The 25,855-nt window shown below is 44.0% G+C and overlaps 2 protein-coding genes across 8 annotated transcripts in view; one reads left to right on the top strand and one right to left on the bottom strand.

Annotated features, from left to right (window-relative positions):
• LOC109870700 (pre-mRNA-processing factor 40 homolog A) overlaps positions 1 to 4,566 on the top strand; it is a 31,010-nt gene extending 26,444 nt beyond the window's left edge. For all 6 annotated transcript variants that reach the window (XM_020461304.2, XM_031805406.1, XM_020461302.2 and 3 more), the window contains 4 exons: positions 82 to 178; positions 293 to 354; positions 462 to 623; positions 3,713 to 4,566. In XM_020461304.2, coding sequence (XP_020316893.1) covers positions 82 to 178; positions 293 to 354; positions 462 to 623; positions 3,713 to 3,802 — 411 coding nt within the window. In that variant the 3' untranslated portion in view covers positions 3,803 to 4,566. The remainder of the gene's footprint in view (positions 1 to 81; positions 179 to 292; positions 355 to 461; positions 624 to 3,712) is intronic.
• A 394-nt stretch (positions 4,567 to 4,960) lies between these two features.
• Positions 4,961 to 25,855, bottom strand: part of LOC109871351 (formin-like protein 2) — a 91,080-nt gene continuing 70,185 nt past the window's right edge. Inside the window, exons 11-27 of one of the 2 annotated variants that reach the window (XM_031805403.1) lie at positions 24,918 to 25,028; positions 22,304 to 22,453; positions 21,924 to 22,025; positions 21,335 to 21,653; positions 20,749 to 20,919; positions 16,188 to 16,312; positions 15,824 to 16,026; positions 15,370 to 15,604; positions 13,430 to 13,498; positions 13,227 to 13,307; positions 12,871 to 13,000; positions 12,329 to 12,492; positions 12,000 to 12,101; positions 11,786 to 11,884; positions 11,117 to 11,255; positions 10,298 to 10,415; positions 7,611 to 7,722 (exon numbers count right to left, since the gene is read on the bottom strand). In XM_031805403.1, the coding sequence (XP_031661263.1) occupies positions 10,324 to 10,415; positions 11,117 to 11,255; positions 11,786 to 11,884; positions 12,000 to 12,101; positions 12,329 to 12,492; positions 12,871 to 13,000; positions 13,227 to 13,307; positions 13,430 to 13,498; positions 15,370 to 15,604; positions 15,824 to 16,026; positions 16,188 to 16,312; positions 20,749 to 20,919; positions 21,335 to 21,653; positions 21,924 to 22,025; positions 22,304 to 22,453; positions 24,918 to 25,028 (2,292 nt within the window). In that variant the 3' untranslated portion in view covers positions 7,611 to 7,722; positions 10,298 to 10,323. Of the gene's footprint in view, positions 7,723 to 10,297; positions 10,416 to 11,116; positions 11,256 to 11,785; positions 11,885 to 11,999; positions 12,102 to 12,328; positions 12,493 to 12,870; positions 13,001 to 13,226; positions 13,308 to 13,429; positions 13,499 to 15,369; positions 15,605 to 15,823; positions 16,027 to 16,187; positions 16,313 to 20,748; positions 20,920 to 21,334; positions 21,654 to 21,923; positions 22,026 to 22,303; positions 22,454 to 24,917; positions 25,029 to 25,855 lie in introns of both variants that reach the window. The other variant, XM_020462200.2, reaches the window with a different exon arrangement.

Genomic DNA, 25,855 nt, shown 5'->3' with positions numbered 1-25,855 from the left:
ATAATTACATATTCAGTTTCTGTATCAGCATGGCACCTGACCAGACAAACCTCCCTCCTACTCACACCCTTCTCTCTGCAGGGCTCGGAGTCTGATGGTGAAGACGATTATCACAACAAGAAGAAGAAGCGCTCACAGTCCAAGTCCCCGTCTGAGCGTTCCTCCAGTGGTGAATCTGGTCAGTGGTTTTCACGTTGACAATACTTTTATGTTTAGGCATTTTCTCATCACATTTACATGGAAGAAATGTGTGGCGGCCATTTTCTGACATCCCTGTCCGTTTGGTCAACAGAGAGAAGTTATAAGAAGTCCAAGAAGCACAAGAAGAAGGGAAAGAAGAGGCGTCACAAGTCGGTAGGTTCTCAGGACTGGACTGTATTTTTGGAGGAATGATTGGGCCACTTGGGGAAAGAATGTGGAGCGCAATGGCTGACCATGTGCTGGGTATTGTGACCTTTCAGCAGTCTCCTGAATCTGAAGGGGAACGAAAAGATAAAGGAAGAGAGAGGGACAGCAAGCGTGAGAAGGACCAGGAGAAGGAGAAAGAGAGCGACAAGTCCCGGGGGAAGAGTCGCTCTGACTCCAAGCAGAAGTCTCCTAAAAGGAAACCTACCAAGGAGGAGGTGAGTCGTCCCATTCCGGTCACTGAACCCAGCCTGGGCTTTTAAAGCTTAAAAAAAAAACTATACACCATTCCAGTAAACACCACTTGTACTGCTATTGAAGTGTTTTGGCTCATCCTGGGTGCAGAGGTCATATTTTGTACTATCCTCCTAGTGCATCCCAAATGTCACACGAGTCAAATCAAATCAAATGTATTTATATAGCCCTTCGTACAACAGCTGATATCTCAAAGTGCTGTACAGAAACCCAGCCTAAAACCCCAAACAGCAAGCAATGCAGGTGTAGAAGCACGGTGGCTAGGAAAAACTCCTTAGAAAGGCCAAAACCTAGAGAGGAACCAGGCTATGTGGGGTGGCCAGTCCTCTTCTGGCTGTGCCGGTAGGAGATTATAACAGAACATGGCCAAGATGTTCAAATGTTCATAAATTACCAGCATGGTCGTATAATAATAAGGCAGAACAGTTGAAATTGGAGCAGCAGCACGGTCAGATGGACTGGAGTCATCATGTCAGGTAGTCCTGGGGCATGGTCCTAGGGCTCAGGTCCTCCGAGAGAGAGAAGGAGAGAATTAGAGAACGCACACTTAGATTCACACAGGACACCGAATAGGACAGGAGAAGTACTCCAGATATAACAAACTGACCCTAGCCCCTCGACACAAACTACTGCAGCATAAATACTGGAGGCTGAGACAGGAGGGGTCAGGAGACACTGTGGACCCATCCGAGGACACCCCCGGACAGGGCCAAACAGGAAGGATATAACCCCACCCACTTTGCCAAAGCACAGCCCCCACACCACTAGAGGGATATCTTCAACCACCAAGTCACTATGTAGACTCCCCTACATATATGTAATTGGACAGTGAAGCTAAAACTTTTTATTTTGGATTTAAGATGCAATGTTTTATGAGGCAATAGTACAGAATGTCACTTTATTTGAGGGTATTTTCCATTTAGAAATGTAAAGCACTTTATGTATCTAGTCACCCCCACCACCATTTGAGCGTGTCAAGTATATTTACTATTGTATTAACCCTTGGCGTACAATGGTCACGCCCCCCCGGAAATCAAATTAACATAACAAAAATCTGTGTTTTAAGCTAGAGATGTTTTTGTTTTTTTGTCTCAATCATCACAATTGCCGATATCGCCCTTCCACATCTGTGGTGAAAGGTATCAGAGCTAGAACGGTGTTTGTCAGACCAAGAGACATCCCAAAAATCTATTGTCTCACGAAAACATCTGTGGTGTCCAAATGGTTTACACACTGGCATTGGCATTTACCCCTTACCCCTAGGACGCCAACAAGACTCGTCTGAAGGTACCGGTTTAAAAAAAAATGATGGAAGTATATAATAGCTAAATGATCCTTTGTATGGCCATCTTAAAACAATTCCATGTTAGTTTAGAACCGCCTACCTCTCCCATGGGTTATACAGGGCTCAGACTCTAGAGGGTTAAAGTAGTCAAAAATGTTATTATTTGGTCTCATATTCCTAGCACCCAATGACTACATCAAGCTTGTGATTATGAACTCATTGGATGCATTTGTAGTTTGTTTTGGATTATGTTGTGCCCAATAGAAATGAATGGTAAATGTGGTGGTCACTTTTATTGTAAATAAATGTTTCTGAACACTTCTACATGATTATGGATAGTCGTGAATAATGAGTGAGAAAGTTGGAGGCATGTATTGTCCCCCCCTCTCTTTCCATAAGCACGAAAAGGGGAATGTAAGAAGCACATGTAGCCTATCATTTCAATAGGCTACATGTCATATTAAACAGGAGAGAAAAACTCTAAATAGGTCAGGAGCCAGACAGGGAGCCTTAGAAGGAACGATAATTAATCATTTAGGCTATATTATTTTAAGGTTATAGACTACAAAGAAATCCATTGAAGCATTTGCAAGTGCGACACAATAGGCTGGTAAGAACCTAAAAGCGCACAGCATTTTGTTGTATTAAATCATTAGTGTATAAATTGTGCATATATGCTGTGACTTAGAATACTTTTATTTCATTTGGCGAAATTGGCGAAGGCCGACGCTCCTGCCTTTTGGGAATCCCGCTCGGTGTTCCATTCAAATTGGGCACGCTCTGCTCCTCGCTTCGCTCCCCTCACGCTGGTGTGCCACGGTACATTTTCTTAACAATAAACAGGCTCATTTTCCGAACCAAGGGTATGACACCATGTCATCATGTAGCTCTACATCAAACATAGTGATCATAAACTGTATATGACATGATTTTTATGATGTGGAAATGCGAAGTGCAGATTTGGACTCACGGGTGTTCCGCTTTCTTGTCTGGCATCAAAGCGGTATTTATTATAATCCTCAACGTCTCATCTGTCAAAATACATAGTCCTCGTAATTTACAGCATTTCTCTCACTCAGACATAAAAACATTTGCTAAAGTTAGCCAATTACTGGGAGGGACGGAGGCCACTTTCTGTCGCGCGCAGTGCTGAAGTTCAGAATGGCTGTCAGTGAAAACCCATACAGAGCTGTGAAGCGCAGAGCCAGAGCTCTGACATTTATTTTTTATGTAACCAGGTAGGCCAGTTGAGAACAAGTTCTCATTTACAACTGCGACCTGGCCAAGATAAAGCAAAGCAGTGCGACAAAAACAACAGAGTTACAAACGTACAGTCAATAACACAATAGAAAAATCTATGTACAGGAGTAGGGAGGTAACGCAATAAATAGGCCATAGAGGTGAAATAATTTAGCATTAACACTGGAGTGATAGATGTTCAAGTAGAGATACTGGGGTGCAAAAGAGCAAGAGGATAAATAACAATATGGGGATGAGGTAGTTGGGTGTGCTATTTACAGATTGTCTGTGTACAGGTATAGCGTGTTACTGTACAACCACTATGTTCCAATTAGTGCCCATATTTTCTATTTTCAACCCGTATACAGGTGTGAAGGTCTACTACACTTCAAGTGAATTTCTCCAAATACTTATGACACCTTAAGGGGGACTAGATGCTTAGTGTTTTAATTTCTAAACAGATAAATGTGACATTCCATTGCCTCATAAGTATTGTTGGAAAATGTGGGTTTTGATGTCTTTCTGTAGGGTGGCTGGGACACATCAGGCAGCGAGCTGAGTGAAGGAGAGCTGGAGAAGAGGAGGAGGACTCTACTAGAACAGCTGGATGCTCCTTAATGTTCTGTTTCTCCTCATGCTCTTTTTCTTCACTTCATCCAACATGCATTCCCCCTAGTGCTTCCTTTTCAGCGTAATGCCACACATGCTTGGACAGGTGCTGCAAAATTCAGGTAAATTTCCCCAAAATCCTGGGTTTTCAGGAATTCCCATTTGGGAGATTCTCCTAATTCCTGGGGAGTTCACCAGAATTTCGCAACCCTACTTTGACTGTATGTAAACTATGGGAATGAATCCGCTGCACAAGAATGCTGGGTACATATTTTCTTTGTTTCCTTACATAAAGGGAAGTGGTCACAGGCTGAGTTGACTACTTTATCAGAGTAAGGTCTACTGTGTTGAAATGTTGCCTTTGATAATATCCTTTCTCTTTGTAATTTGTAGTCATTCGTAGAAGTTTTTCTTTGCTACTAGTTTGATATCTAAATGGATTAAAAGCACATCTTAACATTGCTCTTCACGGTGACTTTTCCCTGCAGTTCGCAGTACATTTTCTTAGTTTGAGTTCCAAATGCCACCCTATTCCCATTATAATGCACTACTTTTGACCAGGGACCATGGTCAAAAGTAGTGCACTATATAGGGAAGTAGTTATTCACCGTTTGTCCCAAAGTCTGTTTGAAGAATCCATGTTCTGTACATTTGATTAAAAAAACACAGGTGAAACGAGACATTTTAAAATTAATCTTACGTCTAGGATTGGTTAGAGGAATTGAAAGTCCTTGTGACCGGATCTATAAATGTAATAAAATAGTTGACATGGATTAGCCTTCATGTACAATTACTGAGTCAAACATACGTCCCCCTACAAATAGCGTTAGTTATTTGTTCATTCTTTTATGAGAACCTCTTCTCAGAACTCATTCAATAGGCTTATTAGTATCTGTGACATGCTAGGCAGGCTGTAAGTAATGAGTGCTATTGTAGGAGGGAGGCCCAAGAACATGGTGCAGAAGAAATCAAGACTGAGTTCCAACAACATAAGCAGAGCTGGCCAGAGACTGACAAATGGAGAGCCTTGGTTGCTGCCCTGTGTGCCAGTCTGCACAACAGGGATGAGTGGGTAATGATTGCAACTGTAATTACATAGGACGAGACGGATTCTGTATCAGTAGACAAGCTGTCTGCTTAAACGAATGAGGAAGATTAACGTTGAAGTAAAGATGCACACAGTGTAGACAGTTTATTTGATCATATCCATTGAACTCAATCTAACAAGTATTTTGTAATAAGCACATATTGCCTAAAAAAACGAAGTTAATAACATGCCAATATTATCCAGTCTTATGAAGCTGATGAGTGGTTAAGTTCACAGGAAATCTAGAGATGAGTGGTTTGTTGCGCATGCTATAATGTGGACATTTACAGTCCCAAGACCACAGGAAGCTTCTCTGAATGTCAATGGGTTACCTATAGAGTGCTACTTTTGTCCAGTTCCTATTGTGCTCTGGTCAAAAGAAGTGCACTATATAGGGTGCCATTAGCGACACATACACTGATCTAATAACTCTTTACTGTCGGGCAAGTGTGACACCAGGGCATCCTGTTTCACACACTAGATCATTATGTTCAAGAGAAGCCACATCTGTTTGTCTTAAATTAAAAATACAAAATGGACCAAAAGATACATTAAAATAAGAAATTGTAAATGACATGGTGTTTTAAACAATATGTACAATATTAACCTTATATGGTAATGAGTAGATTAAGAAGTATAAAACAATGCATACATTTATCAAAATATCTGTACATTTCAAAAACGTCTGTTCTGACATGTTTTTAACATACTTAAACACTATCAAAAACAACTGCCGCTCATTGTCCAAGTGGGTCACATGAGCGATACTGAATGGGAACAGTTTTCAGTGGTTAAATACTATACATTAAAGTTATAATAGTGAGTTGACAGTTTCCTAGAGATTCATTAGCAGTTTTCAGAGTAAAAAAATCTTGGAATCCAGTTTTCATGACAAGCTCCTCAAGTAGCCTAAAGTGCCTTACTTGCAGCCACTACACTTCACTGGAAGTATATCTGCTGAGAAGTTTGTTTCAGCACCTTTCCTATTCGCTCTGAGTCAATTGTGTCTCTCGCTCTGGTCTAGTTTGGCTGTGATCGCACAATCGTATGACCAAACAACCTGGACCAGAGCTATTGTGGCTCCAGGGCCCCCACCAACAGCATTGCATGTGAATGGCACTTGGTCTACATGAGGAGAATATATAGTTCTATCTATTCACGGCTTGGTCCACTAACCATGTTAACACTGATAAATGAGATGTTAATACCGTCATAACCGTAATATGGAGGCCTAGCTATATACAATTCACATTAGCATGGTCTCATCTTGAGAAAGCCACACCTCTCTGAGCTATATTGTCTTTGATATGATTTCTCTGTGGTCATACATTGGTGTACATATGTCTACCTCATACTCGCTTAAGTACTTTCTTTGAACATATTTGTTTTGGATCACTGCTTTATAATATACTAAAGTAAGACGTACACTACACAACCAAAAGTATGTGGACACCTGCTTGTCAAACATCTCATTCCAAAATCATGTACATTATTATGGAGTTGGTCCCCCTTTTGCTGCTAAAACAGCCTCCACTCTTCTGGGAAGGCTTTCCACGAGATGTTGGAACATTGCTGGGGGGACTTGCTTCCATTCAGCCACGAGTATTAGTGAGGTCATGGAGTCAATCACTCCAGAGATCGCGTTTCAACTGCTCCAGAGTCCAATGATGGCAAGCTTTATACCAGTCCAGCCGACACTTGGCATTGCGCATGGTGTTCTTAGGGTTGTGTGCAGCTGCTCGGCCATGGAAACCCATTTCATGAAGCTCCCAACAAAGTTATTGTACTGACGTTGCTTCCAGAGCTAGTTTGGAACTCTGTAGTGAGTGTTGCAACTGAGGACAGACAATTTTAATTTAACCAGGCAAGTCGGTTAAGAACAAATTCTTATTTACATTAACTTGCCTTCAGGACTCGGCAGTTCCGTTCTTCGAGCTTGCGTGGTCTACCACTTCGCGGCTAAGCTGTTGTTGCTCCTAGACGTTTCCAATTCACAGTAACAGCACCTAGTCGACCAGGGAATACATTTGACAAACTGACTCGATGGAAAGGGGGCATCCTATGACGGTGCCACGTTAAGTCACTGAGCTCTACAGTAAGGCCATTCCAGTGTCAATGTTTGTCTATGGAGATTGCATGGCAGTGTGCTTGATTTTATATACCTGTCAGTAACGGGTGTGGCTGAAACACAAATCCACATACTTTTGTATATATAGTGTATGTCCCCTTTAAAAAGTACATTAGCCCTTTAGTAACAATGGAAAAGCTAACGCGTTCTTTAAAGTGCCACTCGAGCACATTGTGTAATTTCGAAGAGTGATGGCAGTAGCACCAGGAATGTAGTAAGATACTAGCTATGAAATAGCATATTCATCCCCTGTGGCGGAATACCTTTCGACAGCTAAGGGAACCGTGACCCGTTACATTCTACACTTCTTTCAGGAATCCCTGCTACAGACGTCTGTGTCCAGTTTTACATATCAAAAGAAAATACAATTAAAGCCAGATCAAGTTGTATTGCTTGAAGTAATAAAAAAATAAAAATCACAAGACAGACAAACAGGAGGCAAAACAACAACTGAACACAAGTAAGTTTTAGGCACTTGGCTTGTCTAAGGTTCCCTATAACTGACCTGTCAGACCCATCATCTCTCCTTCAGTCCTTAAGAGTGAGAGACTGCTACACTTTCCACATCACTCCCCCTCCGCCCCTAACATGCACTTCCCCCTCTTCAAATGACGACTTCAGAGTTGTTGACCGGCCGCAAGTTCTGGTCGTCAAAGCGTCTCCTGACGCTCCTCCTCACCGCATCGGCTCGCCTGTAAGGCTGATTGCGAAGATCTGGAATGGAGGAAGATGTGTCAGTCATCTTGCCAGGGCCTTCAGATGTGCCCAGAGGCTGGTTGCGTTGGCAGCCAGTCAGGCAAAGCAGCTTGAGTTCTACAGAAACATTCCCCCCTCCGTTCACTTCTCTGGACGTAAAACAAAAACAGGCCTACAGAAAAGACCTGATTGATTTACAATCTACTATTCCTTTTGTCACAATCAATAAAAAAACAAGCTATGGATGGCCCTTTATACAAGCCTTGTCAATGGAGAAGTAACATGTTTTACAAATTTCAAAAGGGCTGGAAATGTCTTCCATGAAGGGCATTTTAAATAGAATTTTGCATTCTTTGATTTCAAAGAGGGAAAGCCCTCAGCGGTAGGTAACTTAAAGGGAATGGAGGTTCTAAAAAAAAAAAGAGATGCTTGCCAGGTCTGGGACACATCCACCACCACAAGTGTGCTATTGGAGGAATTCCTTACCCTTGTGTGGACATTGGGAAATTTAGTAATATTATTCTTCTTTAAGGCTGGATGGATGAAGAGAAGACAAAATGGAGGTTAAAGAAGCAGGGTGACCAGAGGAGTCACTCCAGTGTTTTCACAGTGTCCTTGCAGCGGTGGGAGCGAGCAGCCAATAGGGGGGCAGGGGACAGAATAAGACATGACTAGAGGTGTTAAGGAGGGCCAAAGGGAGAACAAACCAAAGCATTTGTTTTTCTGTGTGTCAAAACTCAAGCTGCTTTGCAGAATGACTACCAGCATGACAAAAATAGAGCTAAGCATCAAACTTTGCACTAAAACTTTGGAATAGTTATCATGAACCAACATTTTTTTTCCCCAACAAAAAAAGTTAATATTGAATAGAACACGGACCAAAAACCAAAAGAACAGCATGCATTCAGCCAGGTACATGGGGATAGGATGCAAATTAAACTGTTTGGAAATGTTAAGAAATACTGAGGCTTTTCCCTTCAAATCGCTAATTCATGTATCTGGCTGTAGGTTAGTGGCACACAAAGCACACGTGACATCCAAGACCGAGAACACGTGTCAGAAAATACAACTTCATGCAATATGTTAGAAAGGTGCCCTGGCAGGCCACAGAAAGTCATGTGATCAGATTGTGCTCCATCACCAGGCATTTGAGCCAAGCACAAGGTAAGGTGGGGAACTGTAGCTCTGGTCCAGAGCGCTACGTATAGTTTCAAGGCTCAGCATCAGCAAGACAGATGTAACACCCTGGATCAGAGATAGGGGATCTGGGAACAGGGGACATTTTAGGTATGAAGCAGGAGAAAGCCAGTGGCATGCAGAGACCCGAACAGCAGCAGTAATACATGATGAACACGACACTCAGTTTTCATGATAAGGCAGACGGACACACAAGCAAGGTATAATGCCACAGCCATTTTAAAATGAGTCAAGATCAACACATCCTAACTTACAATATATTATAGAATTATAGGGTAAACTACTGTGCTATGTTGACAATACTAACTATACTAACTTCATCTACTGAAGCAGAACTACAATACACTATACCACATAACTACTGGCATTAATACTAGTCAACATAACATATGTCATGCAATATAAACATCTTGGATGGAAGTCAGTGACAATCCGTTGGGCTACGGCCTAGAAAGCACTTCAGCTATTTTAACAGCAGAGGGCACTTACCACGCTGTCTGATTGATATACACTGAGTGTACAAAACATGAAGAACACCGTCCTACTATTGAGATGCACCTCCCAGTCCCGTTGGGGCACGGACTCTACAAGGTGTCAAAAGCGTTCCACGGGCATGCTGGCCCCATGTTGCCTCCAATGCTTCCCAAAGTTGCGTCAAGTTATGGATGGATGTCTTTTGGGCGGTGAACCATTCTTGACACACACAGGAAACTGTTCAGCGTGAAAAACTCAGCAGCGTTGCAGTTCTTGACACAAACCAGTGCTCCTGGCACCTACTACCATACCCAGTTCAAAGTCACTTAAATCTTTTGTCTGGCCCATTCACCCTCTGAATGGCACACATACACAATCCATGTCTCAAGGCTGAAAAATCCATCTTTAACCTGTCTCCTCCCCTTCCTCTACACTGATTTGAAGTGGATTTAACAAGTGGCATCAATAAGGGGTAATAGCTTCCACCTGGATTCATCTGATCGGTCTATGTCATGGAAAGAGCAGGTGTTCATAATGTTTTGTACACTCAGTGGATGTATTACTAATATAGGTAGAGTGAGCTGGTTTCTCACTCTTCTCAAATATCAATGGCCGACAGGAAAATGTCTGTGACATTATGGTCTGCTATGGGTGATGATACAAACGGATAAGAAAGTATATAACAGGGATGACACGCTTCATGCAGGGTAACGGAGTTGACATCAGTGACCCCTCCCTCCTCATGCTCCCCTCATAGGAGGGGCGGACAGACACCACCCCCCCCCCACACACACACACATACAAACATACACGTAAGTGACACCCACAGAGTGAGAGAGTGAAGAGGGAACACACAACACACAGTGAGAGTACAGCGAAAGAGAGATAGGAAAGAAAGAAGAGAAACTGTATTTACAGCAACCTTTCAGAGAGAGAGAGTTCTAAGCTTTAGTAATGGCTCTCCTCATTGTGAACCGGCTCGCAGAAGAACCGAGAGCCCCGTTTGGCTGTGCGGGCGGTAAAGGGCACTGTCTTCAGCACTGCATTGAAACAACGACAACAGCCAAGACAAGACAGTAAGGAGAAGCACACATCTACAGGGTTTTAGAACAAGTTAACAGCGTACAGCATTAAAAGACTGAAGCACAGAAACATTAACACATTCTATAGAGGGTTACAGTCTACTACAGGCCTACAAGGGCTGCAAAATTCCGTGAACTTTCACAAAACTCCCAGGTCTTCCAGAAATTCCCGGTTGGAGGATTCCCTGGAATCAGTACAGAATAAGTAGGACATTCGGGAATCTTCCAACCGGGGATTTCTGAAAAAGCAGAGAGCAGGTAATGATCGTATACACATTTGAGCCGGCTCCAAGTGTCTAGGTTAGGTTAGCTGGACTGTCAATGCATGTTTTTAACACATGATTAAGGTTAAATAAAGCCTTAGGATCGAATCTTTGACAGTTCAAACATTTCAATAGTTCAGAGGCAACGTACTTGTTAGGGGTTTATAAACCCATGTTAATGATCGAATGAGACTGGATTAGAGCACAGGAGAGGACTTGCATGCAGAACACCCAGTGTGTGTGTGTGTGTGTGTGTGTGTGTGTGTGTGTGTGTGTGTGTGTGTGTGTGTACGCGTATACAGTATGTGTACACGCATGTGTGTGTACGTTTGCATGTGTATAAGTAATGTTGGGTGATTGTAGAACTGATGGTGATTGGCCCCCGGTCCTGTTTACCGGTGATGATGTCCTCGATGGCTCCGTCCTTTCCCTCGTAGACGTGGCGGCTGCCCGTATCCTTCACCTGCTTCTTCCTCAGCTCAGCTATCACCTCCTGCTGCTGACTCCTGCCCCGGGTGTTCTTATGGGACGGAGACTGGTGGGGAGACCACACACACACACACACGGACGTACGCACACAGTCAAATCACAGGCGCCTTTTTCGACTATTCAAACAGCATTAGGGTGTCCCTGTGTGACACTTTATAGCTCTATAAAACCTAGAGCCGTAGCTGTCACTCTAATGTGTCCATTGGAAAGGTTCTACATATATTATATATACCGTCTATATTTCCTGGTTGGTTTACTAACAGTTTATGTTTACTGGTTATATATAGTGGCTTATCTGGGCTTTATGTGATACACTAGGTGTTTGCAGTACCTAATATAGCTGCCCCACCAGCAGGTGGGGGAGGAGGGAGAGCGGGAGGGGGCAGAGTTAGGGGAAGGAGAGACAGGTAGAGCTGTGGGAGAAAGATAAGCTTAAATTATAGGAAGAGGATGAGGAAGGAGAGGGAAAGAGAGAGGGAGAAAGGGTGAGAGGGGGGAAGGGGTAGTTTATCTTATAGGAAGTGGGTGAGGAGGGAGGGAGAGAGAGAGAGATATAGATGAGGGAGGAGAGGTTACCTTCTTGTCCTCCTGGTCCATCATGGCCTCCTGCTCCAGACGTTTCTCCATCATCATCTGCTCCGCTCTCTTCTTCTGCTCGTTGTCCTCCTCCGCTTGCTGAAAGAACACACACAGACACACTGAGCCTTAGACTGAGGCGTTTCCACAGCTGGGGGAACAGGGATGAGGGTTGGTCAGGAGCAGGTGGGGGGGCTTGGGACATTATTCTCACCCTGTAGGCCTTGACGAAGCGCACAAACACCGGGAAGAACACAGACGGGGGCGTCGTTTTGGAATTCTCGCCGAAGAATTTGAGCGCCTCGTCGAAGGCGTCCTGTGAGAGAGAAAAAATTGCACATTTTGCATTCGTGATTTCCCTTCGACGTTCTTTAGCATCGAAACATCTGTTACATATGAAACATATGCCAATCGTAAGTTTGTCCTGTCAAACATATAAGGCCAGTTTCTCAGACCCAGATTAAACTTAGTCCTGAACTAAAACCTTTATTAAAGTCGCTGTATTAGTTTGGCACAAAATCAATTCGATGAGATGAGATTTACCTGTGCGATCTTGGCGTCGTCCTGCAGCTTTTTCAGCTTGCCCTCGTTGTGTGTGATGAAGTCTTTGAGCATGGTGTTGTGACCGTGCATGCTGTACTCTCTCTTGGTCAGGTCCATTCCCCGCTGGAGCTCCTTCACATCCAGCAGAACGTTCTCTAACGACACTGAGATAGCACGCAGACACACACACAATTGGATACTGTTCAAATCAGGGAGGGCCGTACCTCAGTGAGTTTACAGCACAGCTCTTCAGAGTAACACCCAGCTTGGAGGTGTCAATTCCTCAGCAAGAGAACGACATCACAGTCTGTTGTAGCACAAAACGGCAGATGACTGAAGGCGCAGTGCAACAGAATTGTCTGCGGACCAAAGATCGGCTACAACCCAATGACTTAGGTATGCGTCCCAAATGGCACCCCTATTCCACATATAGTGCTCTGGTCAAAAGTAGTGCACTATGTAGGAAATAGGGCGCAGCCTAGGTTCTGATTTAGCATCAGCCCTTTCACTGTAATATCACGAGGCCATATTGTGAATCGTACCTGCTGCGGCCTTCTCCACGTAATGCAGTTCGTTGTAGAACAGATGGACCTGCTGGTATTTCTCCTTCACCACGTTGGCTATGTAGTGCAGCAGTGTCATTTTCCGGTCTGTCGACTTGGTGTCTAGTAGCTGGGGGAATTAGAGGATTTAAAAAGGCGTGCGAAGATAATTACGTCCCAAAACGGAACCCTATTCCCTTTGTAATGCACTACTTTCGACGTGGGCCCATTAGGGCTGTGGTTCAAAGTAGTGCACTAAATAGGGAATAGTGTGCAATTTGGGATGCGTCCAATGACAATCCTGAACCACGTTATGCACTAGCAATACATTTAGGATGGGAGAGAGAATCTCTTACCAAATCTAAACTTTGTAGTTTAAAACCATATACCGCTCCCCTTTTACTGCTGTTCATGTAGTTTCCGAGAGCCAAGATAATCTGTGGGGGAAACAACAGCACTGGAACATCAACACAGAAGGCAGCCAGGAACAGTATTTCAAACAACAAAAAATCAGCACGGAATATTTTCGATGCAAAGAAATCTGTTATTGGTCGCTTACCTCTAGAATTTTCTTGAGTTTCTGTGAGGATTTTATTGACACAGATGCTGCAATGATCGCATGAAGTTGCTGTAAAAAAAATAAGAAAGAAGGAAGTAGAACAAAAGTCAGACAAGAGGAGAATAAGTCAAACTAAAGAAGGCTCAGGTTGTACAACTGATCTACAACACATTTGACAATGGTTGTGATACAACTGATATATTTATGATACAATGGAGAGTTGGTCCTAGGGCCGGGCGGTATACCATATTTTACTATATACCGGTATTAATGCACAGACCGGTTTGGGTTTTTACTTTACCTTCTATAACGTTATTTGAATTTTTGGTTTGTTAAATGTGATATGCCGTGTGTAACGTACATTTTTTAAGTTTACACTGCTACTTGGGCCAGCATCATACCACCCTGCACCCCACTGTTGGCTTGCTTCTGAAACTAAGCAGGGTTGGTCCCTGGATGGGAGACCAGATGCTGCTGGAACTGGTTGGGCCCATAGGTGGGCCAGTAGGAGGCACTCTTTCCTCTGGTCTAAAATATATCTCCAATGCCCCAGGACAGTTATTGGGGATGTTGCCCTTTGTAGGGTGCTGTCTTTTGGATGGGACATTAAATGGGTGACCTGACTTTCTGTGGTCACTAAATATCCCATGCCACTTATTTAAAGAGCAGGGGTGTTAACCCTGTGTCCTGGCTAAATTCCCAATCTGGCCTTCATACCATGATGGACACCTAATCATCCCCAACTTTCCAATGGGCTCATTCATCCACCTTCTTCTCCCCTGTAACTGTCCCCCAGGTCGTTGCTTTAAACGAGAATCTGTTCTCAGTTAACTTACCTGGTTAAATAAATACAAGTGAGTCATCTCTCTCCATACCGCTTTCCACACAGACCTAGCCCCGCCCCCTTTCACTCAAGGAGAGTGTTTGATGTTGCTTGACCACGAGACGCTTGCGTTCAGTTTGCATGGTCAATGCAATAATGCTGTTGACAATGTTGTTTCCACTTTGCTTCTTAATGTAAAGGGTTCTATAATTACACTATTATTTTGTGTTTCTTATATCTGCAAACAGCTAGTTTGTCTTTTCTTAGCAAGGTTTAAGTAAATCGCGTTACTGCTAATATTAATCGCTAGTTAGCGGTCTAATAAATGTACTGAGCTAGCTAACTATACAGACTGATACCAGTGATGGTGTCGGCCTAAATCAGCATATTGTTTGTGCAACATTATCTTCTAAATCAAAGAGGAATAGGCGAAGGAAGCATGAATATGTTGGCTACATGAAGAAACATTTAACGTAGCTAAACATTATAGGGTCCCCTAAGAAACACTGACCAACACTTTGGTTCCTATCCAGTCACAATAACTCCTCCCTGGCATTTTCATTCGTTGTCATGTCAAACACTGCATTCAAAGTGCCCACTATACATTTATATCGAATTAGAATAATCATTCTATTTCCATGATTCCAACAGTGTTTTGCTCTAAATCGCAAGTCAAATCGTGACTGCAACATTTGGTTAAAAATATGCCCAAATCATGCAGGCCTACGTGGCAGTGTGGAAATGACCTCAAATGAGTGCTGGAAATGCAGAAATGAATGAAAATGCAGGAAATTATTTTTGGTATGTGTTGCCACCCTAGGGTCACACTACTCATAAAGCAAAGTTAGAACTTGTATTATTTTAAAACATCAAATACTATCAAAAATTTGATATGATATTTTGGACATATCGCCCAGCCCTAGTTGGTTTGCACAAAAATGTTCACACGATGCTTGTGTAATTTTTTTGTGTGCAGAAACACCCCGTTGTATCACAAAACCCAAAAGCGTTGTACATCAGTTGCACAACTTGAGTGTATACAGGGCCTAAGACCGAATCCTCCTCTCCCGTCACATATAACCTCAATCATATCAGGTAAGCCCTAAGACAGCCTCACCGGTGTCAGCATCTGAACGCTCTCGCAGAAGTTGCCTATGAAGGCCATGATGGTCATCTTCTGCATGAGCCGCTCGATCTTGCTGAAGTGCATCATGAAGCGGTCCTCGTCCGTCAGAGCCTCCACGGGCTTCCGCTCCTTCTCGTACTGACGCATGATCTTCACCTCGTTCTCCGTGGGCAGGAAGCGCATCAGACACTCCACGTAGTCCACCGATAGGGTGCGCAGGTCAAACCTGACGGGAGGGGGGTGGGGGGGGACACGCAGGTTATGTGGGTTATTAGACACAGAAATGCACGCTATGTGGAGGCACAGGCAAACACGGACTGGAGACACAGACATACACACAGACGCTATTGCTATACAGACACACACACAAACAAAACCCTCATTCGCAGTGATACATAGATTAAGAAGACCACTAGGTCGTGTTGCGGAGTCCATGACGTCTTACAGCTGAATGGCCTTGCAGATCTCCTCGGGGGCCTTGCCCACTTTCCTCAGGGTGATGGCCATGTTCTTGGCCCGGTTGGCGTCCAGCAGCGCCACCTTGTTGGGACCCTTCTGGATGATCTTGGTCTTGCTCACGGCCAAGTCGATGGCCGGGCCCTGGGCTTTCGTCTTGAACATCTCCTCAAACTCATCCACGTTCAGGTCCTGAGGTTGAAAACACACTTCAAGTGAGAAGGTTTGAATCCTAAGCAACCCTGTGGTGAGTAGCCTACATGTTGTTTTGAAGTACAGAAGACCAACATAGCATTTAGAGAAGGTCAAAGTGTGAAGTGCATATACGTGGGGGTGAGTGGACAGTTCCCTACCTCCAGTATCCTCTCGTCGTCGATCTCGTTGAACACGGTGCCGTTGATTTGGTTGGGCTTCAGTGCCACCCAGTTGAACACCGGCAAACGGAACTTGGTCTTGATGGGCTTCTTAATCTTCACGGCTGCACCGGAACACAGAGGAATAAGTCAGCAAACACACCATCTACCTCTCTCTGTCATCGCTCTCACAAACACACAGTGCACACGTCGTGTGATGGAGGACAGACATAGGCTGCATGGATCCTAAATGGTGCCCTATTCACTATGTAGTTCACTACTTTTAGTACTACAAAAGAAGTGCACAAGATCAGTGGAGGCTGGTGAGGGGAAGACGGCTCATAATAATGGCTGGAATGGAGTCAATGGAGTGGTATCAAACACGTGGTTGATACCATTCCATTGACTCCATTCCAGCCATTACTATGAGCCGTTATCCCCTCAGCAACCACCACTGCACTATATAGGAAATAGGGTGCACTATATAGGGAATACGGGTGGCATTTTGGACACACACAGTCCTATCAGTGACTGGTGGTGGTGACACACATGGATATGCCTCCTTCCGTAGATAGATAAATAGGCTGAGACTGGCCGTCGGTCTCATCTTAAGAGCCCATTTAATGAAATCCCGCCTGAGAGAGATGGAGATGTGCTCTACAGCCACTTCTACAGCAGGGCATGATGGGCTCTGGCTAGCTCTTTACTGCTAGCCATAGCCACTAGTTTATTGATTTAACCTTAATTTAACCAAGACATACTGTTTAGTAGCGGGCCCAGAATAGTGCCTTGGGGGACACCAAATTGAGTTAGCTATGATATTGAATGTGCATATGGCTAGGGTTGTCATCCCTGCAAAGTGGCATATTGTGTTTATATAGACAAAGATTATGGCCATACGGAGTATATAAACCCAGATTGACTGCCTCTCCCCGGGTAACCTCTCTAGCACACAGACAGACAGAGGTACCGTGGAGCCTAGCGATAAGGATCAGGATTGGAGAGTGTGACAACCAGGGCATTCCAGGCTTGCACAACACTCTCCTATCTTGTTAGCCTACCTGCAGTGGCACGTCAATGTGTTTGAGCATGCAACAACAGACACTTCCTGACATTACAATAAATCACACACGCACATGGTAGAGTATGGAGACCGTGCAGGAGTTGGAAATGTGGCATTTTCAGTGCTTTCCCATCAGTCAAGACTAAGTAAGACAGATTGTACTGTATTTTGTCTCGTCCCATTATGTGTAACAGGCTAAGGACCCCAGCAGTTCAGGATCCCAGAATGATGACAAATGATCCCAACTAGGACTCCATGTCCTGTGGTCCTTGTGTTGTGGATAGACTGTTGTTTCATATTTTGTTGGGCTCAAGCCTTCTACAGTACAGCTGTGAAGAATGAAGAATATTTTGGGGGAGTCTGCAAACAGTCGCAAGAGAATTTAAAGAGAATGCATGAAACAAAAGTGTCCAATTTCATGCTTGGCTAGACTAAAAAAATCATAGGGCATAAATGGCCATCTCTATGCAGACATTCCTCCTGTGTGTGTGTGTGTGTGTGTGTGTGTGTCTTGTCTTCACGTTTGGTGTTATGACTAAAAATACCATTTCCAAATACTCAGGAGAGGAGAAACAGTGAAAACACAACCACATGACAGAAAAAAACCTACAGAACAGTTTGATGGGTCCCTCTGGTTGGCAGAAAACAAGATAGAGAGAAAAACATCCAGAGAAATCATTATTAAGGAGAGAAAGATTAGTAAGATAATAAATCATAATAGACAATAATAGATCATACAAAACAAGCTTCACAGCTGAAAGTGTACTAATGCTAGTGCTGTCATATACTGAATTAAGGCTTCAGATCAAGAGTCATATTCAAGGTGAAAGGTCAAATTCTGGAATGATCTTGTGTCACATTGTATCTTTGTCTCAACTGGTCAAAGTCTGCAGTGAGTACAGACCCAGTGACACACAATGAATGATAGGTTAAGGGGGAGGCCAAGTCAGTGAGTCAGAAGACGCCTGACTAGCCGTCACATCCGCTCTGAGTCACCCATGATATCCACACCCTGATATCCAGGAAGTCAAGCAGCTTGAAATTGCGGTGAGTAAACAGCATCAGACACAGTGATACTGTAAATATCGGCAGGGTTCAAAAGGCCTAAAGGATATCAGGAGGCTTGGCTCAAGTTGATAAGGCATCATAAAATTGTGAATTTAGAAGCATTGGAAAGCACATGGTGTGCATTCAGAAATTACTCAGACCCCTTGACTTTTTTCCATATTTTGTTATGTTACAGCCTTATTCTAAATGGATTAAATCGTTTTTTCCCCCCTCATCAATTTACACACAATACCCCATAATGACATCACAATACCCCATAATGACATCACAATACCCCATAATGACATCACAATACCCCATAATGAGAAAGCAAAAACAGGTTTTTAGAAATGTTTGCACATTTTCAAAAAACAAAAACCGAAAATAACCGGAAATACGTAAATATATATATTTACGTAAGTACTCAGACCCTTTACTCAGTACTTTGTTGAAGCACCTTTGGCAGCGATTACCTCTTCTTGGGTATGACGCTACAAGCTTGGCACACCTGCATTTGGGGAGTTTCTTCCATTCTTCTCTGCAGATCCTCTCAAGCTCTGCCAGGTTGGATGGGGAGCATTGCTGCACAGCTATTTTCAGGTCTCTTCAGAGATGTTCGATCAGGTTCAAGTCCGGGCTCTGGTTGGGCCACTCATAGACATTCAGAGACTTGTCCCAAAGCCACTCCTGCATTGACTTGGCTGTTGCTCAGGGTCGTTGCCCTGTTGGAAGGTGAACCTTCACCCCAGTCTGAGGTCCTGAGCGCTCTGGAGCAGGTTTTCGTCAAGGATCTCTCTGTACTGTGCTCTGTTCATCTTTCCCTTGATCCTGACTAGTCTCCCACATCCCCGCAGCATGATGCTGCCACCACCATGCTTCACCGTAGGGATGGTGCCAGGTTTCCTCCAGATGTTACACTTGACATTCAGGCCAAAGAGTTCAATCTTGGTTTCATTAAACCAGAGAATGTTGTTTCTCATGGTCTGAGTCCTTTAGATGCCTTTTGGCAAACTCGAAACGGGCTGTTATGTGCCTTTTACTTAAATGCTGCTGACATTTTTTGGTACCCTTCCCCAGATCTTTGCCTCGACACAATCCTGTCTCGGAGCTCGACAGACAATTCCTTCGACCTCATGGATTGTTTTTTGCTCTGACATGCACTGTAAACTGGTGGACCTTACAAAGACAGGTGTGTGGCTTTCCAAATCATGTCATATCAATTCAATTTACCACAGGTAAATCACATTGTAGAAACATCTCATGGATGATCAATGGAAACAGGATGCACCTGAGCTAATTTCGAGTCTCATAGCAAAGGATCTGAATACTTCTGTAAATAAATACTTTTGCAAACATTTCTATAAGCCTGTTTTTGCTTTTTCCATTATGGGTTTTGTGTGTAGATTGATGAGGGAAAAAACTTTTTAATCAAATTTAGAATAAGGCTGTAATGTAACAAAAAGTGGAAAAAGTCCAGGGGTCGGAATACTTTCTGAATGCACCGTATTATGATAAGGTCTGATAAAAATACTGCAAATGATTAACACTTGATAATGACGGTTCACAAACATACCAAAAAAGATTACAATTGTGATGATCACTGATAGCCGATACCATTAACATACATTACAGTTTTCTTCAATTGCGTTGGTGTGATTTTCACAAGTAGGAAAGTTCAAAACGTTTAGTACAAAACTCAAACCGGATAATCGCAAAGGCAGTTTTAAAACTCTAAGCACATTTTAAATTGACTAAGTACAACACACAAAAACATAGGTCATTTTTTTTCACCAAACTTAAATCAGTGTTTCATCTAGAAATACGTTTCACATTGCACATGATCCCCTCCAGGCCATGGATGAGGCATGCAATGATTTGCCATGCCAAAAGGTTTTTCTCCACTCCAGGTGCATGAACAATGAGGACATTTATTGCAATGTTGATGAGAACCTATGGCCAAATTCTCAAGACAGGCTTGAGGCTGCAAAACTTTGTTTCTTTCTTTCATTCATTTCACTTGTTTCATTTTAATACAGGACACCTATGTTGTAATTACATCTGAACAATATATTTTCGCATCAATGAAAATTTGTAATAATCTCACCTTTGACCACACATGGGATAGAAATTATATAAACATATTTTTGGGATCAATGGTTGTTTGGTGAAAGATGTCGCCAAACAAAATGAATGCAAAATAAAAAGGTTTTGAATAAGTGTTAGCAGTTTGGAGTATTGCATTAACAGTTTTGAAAATGCACCACATACTTGTGAAAATAGCACCAAAGCGATAACAAAAAAACTGCAACAGAACAAAGGCGTATCGGGAAAAACCATCTTTCATTGTCTGGTCCAGCGTGATTCCTCCACATCCACTACAAAGGGAATAGGGTGCCATTTGAGACGCATTCAGTCTCACACGCAGGCGGCGTCTGGGTGGGATGACCTTACCTGCTAACCCTGAGTTGAAGATGACAGTGGGGGATCCACAGCCGGGCAGCGGTGGGGCCATGGGGGGAGGAGGAGGGGGCGGGGGAGCAGACACCGCCATCGGGCCAGGGGGAGGCGGGGGCGGCGGGGGAGGGGGAGGAGCGGCGAGGCCAGCCAATGGCCCATTTGGCACTGGAATAGAGGGAGCGAAATAGAGGAGAAGATGAACAAACAGGAGCAGAGGGAACAAGAGAGAGAAAGTAAGCGTGGAATTGAGATGACAGCATGCCAAGTGCTGTCTTCCATTGAGACTCAATCAGCAGAGTACAAACTCCTCTCGTGTGACTGCTCTGCTCTCGCTTTCTCTCTCTGTTGGCTTCCCCAGCTCTGCCTCTGTGTCTGTTTATGTTACAATTCAAATGCCAGAGCTGGAACAGCTTGGGCTAAAGGCATCCCGTTACATTAAATGCCACTCAAGAAAATAAGACAGTAAAAATGAAAGGGCATGTTGTGAAACTAGCAACTAGCAGTCCAGACTGCTTCGCTACCATCTGTGACTAAACAGTAAGCTAAGCCGGAACTGGTCTGGACTTGGAATTCCACCTACCAGGCACAGGTGGTGGGGGAGGAGGAGGGGGCGGCGCGGGCATCCCCGGGATCCCATTCGACCCCATCGGGCTGACCGCACCCCCGTTATAGACCCCTGGTACACCCTCAAATCCGGCCACCAGCGGGCCCCCGGGGGCGGGCGGCGAGGTCAGGATGGAGATGTCCCCGTCGCCCTTCTTCTGGACCGTCATGGTGCCCTGCTTCTCCAGCTCGTGGATCTTCTTCTCCAGGTTGCACTGCCTCTGGATGGCCTCGTCCTTCTCCTTCACCATCCGCCGCAGCGTGTGCACCTGCGAGTTGGCATCCTTGTACACCTCCTGGGTGGGGGGAGGGCAGGAAACAGACAGAGGTGTTACTGCATTGCACGCAGATCAGAGGATTATCAACCTGTGTCCGTCAGCCATAGAATTACATAAAGAAAAAGTAGAATGGACACTGGCATCCTAGCAACATGACTAAAGAACCGTCCGTCTTGGTCGGGGGGGGGGGGACGACGACGACACTTTACTTCTAGGATCTCTATGCTGTCAACGTCAACGTCAACTCCTCTCCCCTACCGAGTGAGGGAGTAAAGTCTCAAGTCTCACCCGGATGGCGTCGAGCTCCTTGTTGCGCGTCATCAGCTGCTTCTCCAGCTCCACGATCTTGGACATGGCCTCGTTCTCCGTGTCCTGCAGCTTCTCCGTCATCTGAGGGAGCAAAGGTCGACAAGGGGGGGGGGGGTTCCGTCAGATCACATGACACGTATAACGCAGAGTGAGTGTTTGTAGTGAACGTGTCAACGAATAAATGCATGGAGAGAAATGGATGGATGCCAAGTCACTGAACGCGTGACTGAGGATTCAGATAGTAAGGGATGGCGGAGTGAGTTATCAAAAAGGTAGGTTGGCAAAGAGTCTTCTGTAGGGAGTCAGAGTGTTATTGGATAGAGACAGTACGTCTGTGCGTGGTTGTCGTTTCTTCTCACATGTGACATGTTCTCCTCCAGCTCCTCCACCCGCTCCAGCGCGGCGTTCTTGGTCTCGGCGTCCTCCAGCAGGGCGCCCACGTCAAACACGTTGTCCAGGTAGGCTTGGATCTGCACCTGCAGCTTGTCACTCTCCGTGTGCTTCAGCTTCTACACACAGACACTTACATTAGATTTTACATTTAGGAGACACTTTGATCCAGAACGAGAGATAGACAGACATGCAGGCAGGACCGATGGATATACAGACAAACAAACAGACAGACAGGTCTGAGGATGGACTGATTGGGCCAGTTTACTGAACTCAGGGTCGCATCTCAAAGACGCGGATTGATTTCAGCTTCTTCTTCAAGGCGAGGGTTTATAGAATTAATTCATTTTCCAAACAGAGTATTGACCTTGTTTCAGAGTCTTGAGCTGAATAACTAAGTGCATTTTTTACTAGCATCTCAACATATTTCCTGTGATATATAGCAGGTTTGAGGCCAATTGCTTTTCAATTCAGTAAGTAAAAATAAATCCCAATTCCAATTCTCCTCGAGGCCTACCTAAACAGAAAAATGTAAATGCTTTTCCGTGAGAAAAAAAACATTGCAATTCTGTTTACTTCCTGAATTGACTGACTTGAAATGGAATTGACTCTAGGGCCTTTGCTGGGACCATATTACCACCACACTGGCAGCCATGAGTCATGACCACAGTAAAATTCCACGTGACTGTTATCTCCTTTATGCCCTCTGGACATGTGTACACAACTTGCTATGTCCCATCAGGTCCTAATGGCCTGGTACTCAGGGCTCTATTGTCCCTCTGATATCAATGCAAATGCAATCACAATTCACATCAAACACTTGTCATCAAAACAGTATTGTGCTTTTAAAACTCCCCTCGCTGTGGTGATCAATTTGAAGAAAGAACAGGTTGAAACTGAGTTTAAAACATGGTCGTTGTGGATGTTGTTTCAAAGCCTAATTCAACGAAATGGACAGCTGCTTTCTAAGGTGATGATTCATTCAAAACAACCATACGCATATATTAGAGCTTATGCATATGAAGGTTTATGAACCCCAAGCCCCCCCCAAAAAAGAACTGAATTCAAAATGAGGATGGTTCCGTTATACAATACACAGCCTATCCTAAAACATCAAACAAAACCGATTTAAGATGTCTTTGGTACATAATTGGTCCAGCCTATACTCCAAAATTAAAGTAATGGCCTTTGAGTGTGGACCGTTATATTATGCATACTGGATAGACTGGTTACTCTATGCCACACTCCAAAATGTCTGTCCATGAGTCTGGGAGAGAACGTACAGCCCTAGACGATGCTATTGGCTCATTGATTGTGCAGGGAGACTTACACTTGACCTACAATGAGTGAATTTGTATTAGACGTTGAATAGCTTAGTAATAGTGATTTCTTGATATATTTTCATAATTAATTGGGTGGCACATTACCTTTAACTATACAGAATATCTCACCGCCACGCATTTCCATCTCCTCCTCGCTCTCCTCTGTCAACAGTTTAGTGAAATATGTTTTGTGGCGAGAATGTCCCTAAATTAAGCACTGGGTAGCTGCAAGGAGGAGGTTGGAGAGCATACAGAGTTTGGGAGGAATATCCACCTGTTGGGCAGCGAGAGCGTTCTCCTCAAAGAGTGGTTGACGCGAGTGGAGCGAAATAAGTGTTTGTATATTTATTTCTCAGCTGCTCATATTAACCACATACTCCGCTATAAAGCCACAGTAGCCTATAAAACAGACTGGCGGGAAAGAGCGCACCCTCCTCCCTTTTCGCTATTCGAGTGCGGACAAATGACATGTGTTTTTCCCCTGCCCCTGTTCCTGCCCATTCGATAATGGACCATTCTAAATCTCATTTGACATATTACTAAAGACAAGATCTCATTTAGAATTGTCTGACGGGCGAAAATATGATCACTTGATGAGAGAACAGCTGTGCAGCCTGAGGCAAGGGCCCGAGTGCAAGCTATACGTTTAGATTTCTAAGACAGTATAAGGTTTGTTTCTTTCACAACTAAAGTTGCCAAATAACTCTAAATCTAGCATATAGGACCTGTTTCAAATGATCACTTTTATGCTCAACATAGCCACTTCATATGCGCACTCTTGCCATAATGGGAAAAAATATCCTTTCTATTTTATTTAGCTAAGTTCTTACTATAAAATCATATAATATAAAATAATGGCACAGGACTTATCAGCATATCTTGTCAGCTAAATGAACAAGCCTACAGACTATGACATGGAGCATAGCCAGGTAACATACAGTAGGACTCATATTCTGTTCTTCGGAAATACATTTCCTTCATTTCGTACTGTTTCTTTAGAGCTGACTAAAATAAATAATGGATGTATTGTGATGGCGTATATTCAATTGATTTCTTAAGACTTTTTTTTTTTAAACATGTAGATGTTCCAAAGGTGCCGATCAGCAGGCTTGTATGTGTGGAGGCCTGGAGATGCTAAATGTTCATGTTAATTAACGGTCAATTACCGGGAGACCGGTAAGCTTTAGCATGACAATAACCGGCTGAGAAAATGTCATGAGCGCCATGTGACCCCAACTCAGGCTGGTATCCAGCTACTTACGTCCAGGTAGTCGTCCAGACAGAGCTTGGTGAAGTTGTACTGCAGGTGAACCCTGAAGTTCATGTCCTCTACTGAGTGGACCACGATGTTGATGAACTGCATACACGCCACCTATAAGGGACCAACAAGCACAACCATCAAGGGATAATCTCACTGTACTGATACTGAAACATCCATGGGATATAGGGTGCATCCCAAATCACACTCTATTCCATGTACTATTCAGGGAGGAGGGTGCCATTTGGGGGGAAAAGTCTTAAATGTGTAAATGAGCATGGAAATGATATGGGTGCATTCGTCATGCTAAATGGGCAGATAAAGGGAGTCACTTCATCCCGCATCCCAAATGGCACCCTAATCCCTATGTAGTGCACTACTTTTGACCAGGGCTCTGGCCAAAAGTAGCGCACTACATAGGGAATAGGGTGCCATTTGGGATACTTACTCCGCGTTGAACGTACACAGTGGAGCGCCACAGAATCAGTGCATTCTTGTCACCCTGCTAATACTGTCTTAATGGACTGCCTTGTTAAGAAGCTTGGAGTCAACTGGGTGAGAGATGCCAGCCCTGTCTGACAAATCTGTTTGCTTTCGCGCTCGTGTCAAATGACTGGCCCTCTACCAAATGGCTCAGAACGGACTTGTGACACACGCGGCCTATTCAAACACACAGGGCATCTGGTTGGCCTCTCATGCACACACGGCAGGCACGGACCAATGGGGAGCCTCAAAGTGGAGGCAGTGTGGCACATTGAGGAAAACAGATATTTCGCTGGCACACACACCATGCCGCCTCATCTAGTTTGATTAACACGTATTAGTAGGAATAGTGCGACAAAACAAACTGAGTTGCCGAGGATTCCATACGTGTGGTTGGCTAGATATAGAAATAAACAGAAGTCAAGCAACAGGGTCTGGTTATAAAATGTGATTTCAGG

This window comes from Oncorhynchus kisutch, linkage group LG26 (assembly GCF_002021735.2).
Source record: "Oncorhynchus kisutch isolate 150728-3 linkage group LG26, Okis_V2, whole genome shotgun sequence".
NCBI classification, from domain to species: Eukaryota; Metazoa; Chordata; class Actinopteri; order Salmoniformes; family Salmonidae; genus Oncorhynchus; species Oncorhynchus kisutch.
The sequence above is the reverse complement of the archived record's forward strand: the minus strand, read 5'-3'. Positions and strand labels throughout refer to the sequence as shown.